The 1,848-nt window shown below is 49.9% G+C and overlaps 1 protein-coding gene across 1 annotated transcript; it reads right to left on the bottom strand.

Moving 5' to 3' along the window:
- Nucleotides 1-203: 203 nt before the first annotated feature.
- On the bottom strand, nt 204-1,536 carry LOC129704069 (nanos homolog 1-like). Its single transcript, XM_055646941.1, has one exon. The coding sequence runs from the start codon at nt 1,483-1,485 to the stop codon at nt 658-660; it is 828 nt and encodes a 275-aa protein (XP_055502916.1). The 5' UTR covers nt 1,486-1,536; the 3' UTR covers nt 204-657.
- Nucleotides 1,537-1,848: the final 312 nt, after the last annotated feature.

Raw genomic sequence — 1,848 nt, 5'->3', positions numbered from 1 at the left:
CACTTGGATTTTAATTCCAAGTGCGAAGCCAGCGAGCGGCAAGGATACGCGTAGGTCACTTTGGGGTGTCTACCTCCAACTGAATGAATCATCTGCGGCTCCTGTTAGCCACAGGAAGGCGGCGCCCGAGGACACTCGGAAACAACTGGCTCCAAAACCAACTTGAAATGGCTCATTGCAAACAAAACAGACAATAGAGTTGCTAAAACGTGAAAATTTATTGGCTCCCGTACTGTTAACACAGTTACTTATTAGTAATCTTTAAATCTGTTTTACATTTCACTTTCGAATGTAACATTTGCTACTTTTTAATTAAATCAAAATACATCTACAATATATCACTGTTCCAGTTACCTTATTTTTTTTTCTGAAAACGAAATGCACATAGCGGATTTAAAAACAAAAAAATTGATTATGGCGATCTCTCATTTCCATAAACTCTATATTTATATAACTGAGGTAGATTTCTGGTCTCGGATTTTCCACCAGAAATATTCGATTGTAAACAAATTTAGACAAAAAGAGTATACATTCAGTCACTATAAAACGTTTATCCCGTACTCAAAATAGTCTTAATACAAGTCCACATATTAGTCTACGAAGCTTTGCTCAGGGCACGAACTTAATTCGACTCACGCTGCCTTGGTGGGCTCCTTATTAACGGACCCTCTTGCCAATGCAGTTTCTGGTCTTCAGTTTGGGGATGGTGGGCTGGAGCTTGGAGAGTGGGCAATACTTGATGGTGTGCGCGTTGTCGCCGTTGGCACCGCACAGGGGGCATGTGTACCTTCTCAGGATGGGGCACAGTACTCTCCCATCGGGACTTTTGAGGATGTGGGTGGTGTAGAGGGTGACAGACTCGTTGTTGTTCCTGCAGAACACGCATATCTGCAGCTCCGGCTTGGCCCTGGCGCCTCGCTGGTGGTGACCAGCTGCCTGGTGGTGGTGGTGGTGGTGATGCTGGTTGTTGTGGTGATGAGAGTGAGGGAGCTGTAGGTGGCTTTTGTCGTCCATCATGATCACGTCCACTCGGTTCCAGCCCACCTGCTCCCGGTCCAGGCGGTGCTGGTGCCTTGGCTGATGGTGCCGTTGTTGTTGTAGCAGTAGTTGCTGCTGCTCCTCCTCGCCTCCCCCCGTGTAAGCCAAGAGCGGGCTGGATCCAGGAGAGAAAGGGTTGAACTCGGCGAACCTCTCCTCCAGGTCGGAGCCCAGCAGGTCGCCGTGGTGGGAGCACAGAGGCAGGTGACTCAGTTCCAGGGACCGGGCGAGGTAGGGTGCCCGGGACTGAAGGCTCAGCTCGCTGCCCGGGTGGAGCCCGCTCTGGCCCGCCTGGTTGACAGCTTTGCTCACCAATGTGGTCAGACCCAAGTAATCATTCCACGAGTTGAAAGTATTCTCGCAACTACTCGCGTACCTCTGGTGCAAATAATCCACCGGGCGGGCATGCTTCTCCAACTGCTTGTCCAATGACCCCAAACTTTCCATTTCTCATTTACAAAGGATCCAGTGCTTTGCTTTCCCCCCCCCCCCCTCCCTCTCCCCCCCCCACCCCTCCACCCCCTTCCCCTTCCTGAATTCTTCGACGGTGCCCCTTATGAACGGTGCAATTCTTCCCAGTCTTCTTACTCATAAATGCAACGCAGGCACTGCAATTCAAAACAAGCACACACACACACACACCTCCTCCTCTAACCCAAAACTTTTGCAGCCAGGACGCCCTGCGAGCCGAGCTTCCGACGCTCTGCAAACGCCTCTTTTCTTTTTTTTTGTTGTTGTTAAATCCTGCAAATTGCACACAAAGTCTCCAGCGCCATTTCTCTTCTGATCCCCAAACAGACGATTATCTCT

The sequence above is a fragment of the Leucoraja erinacea genome, chromosome 15, assembly GCF_028641065.1.
Source record: "Leucoraja erinacea ecotype New England chromosome 15, Leri_hhj_1, whole genome shotgun sequence".
Lineage (NCBI taxonomy): Eukaryota > Metazoa > Chordata > Chondrichthyes > Rajiformes > Rajidae > Leucoraja > Leucoraja erinaceus.
This window is presented reverse-complemented; position numbering and strand designations above follow the sequence as displayed.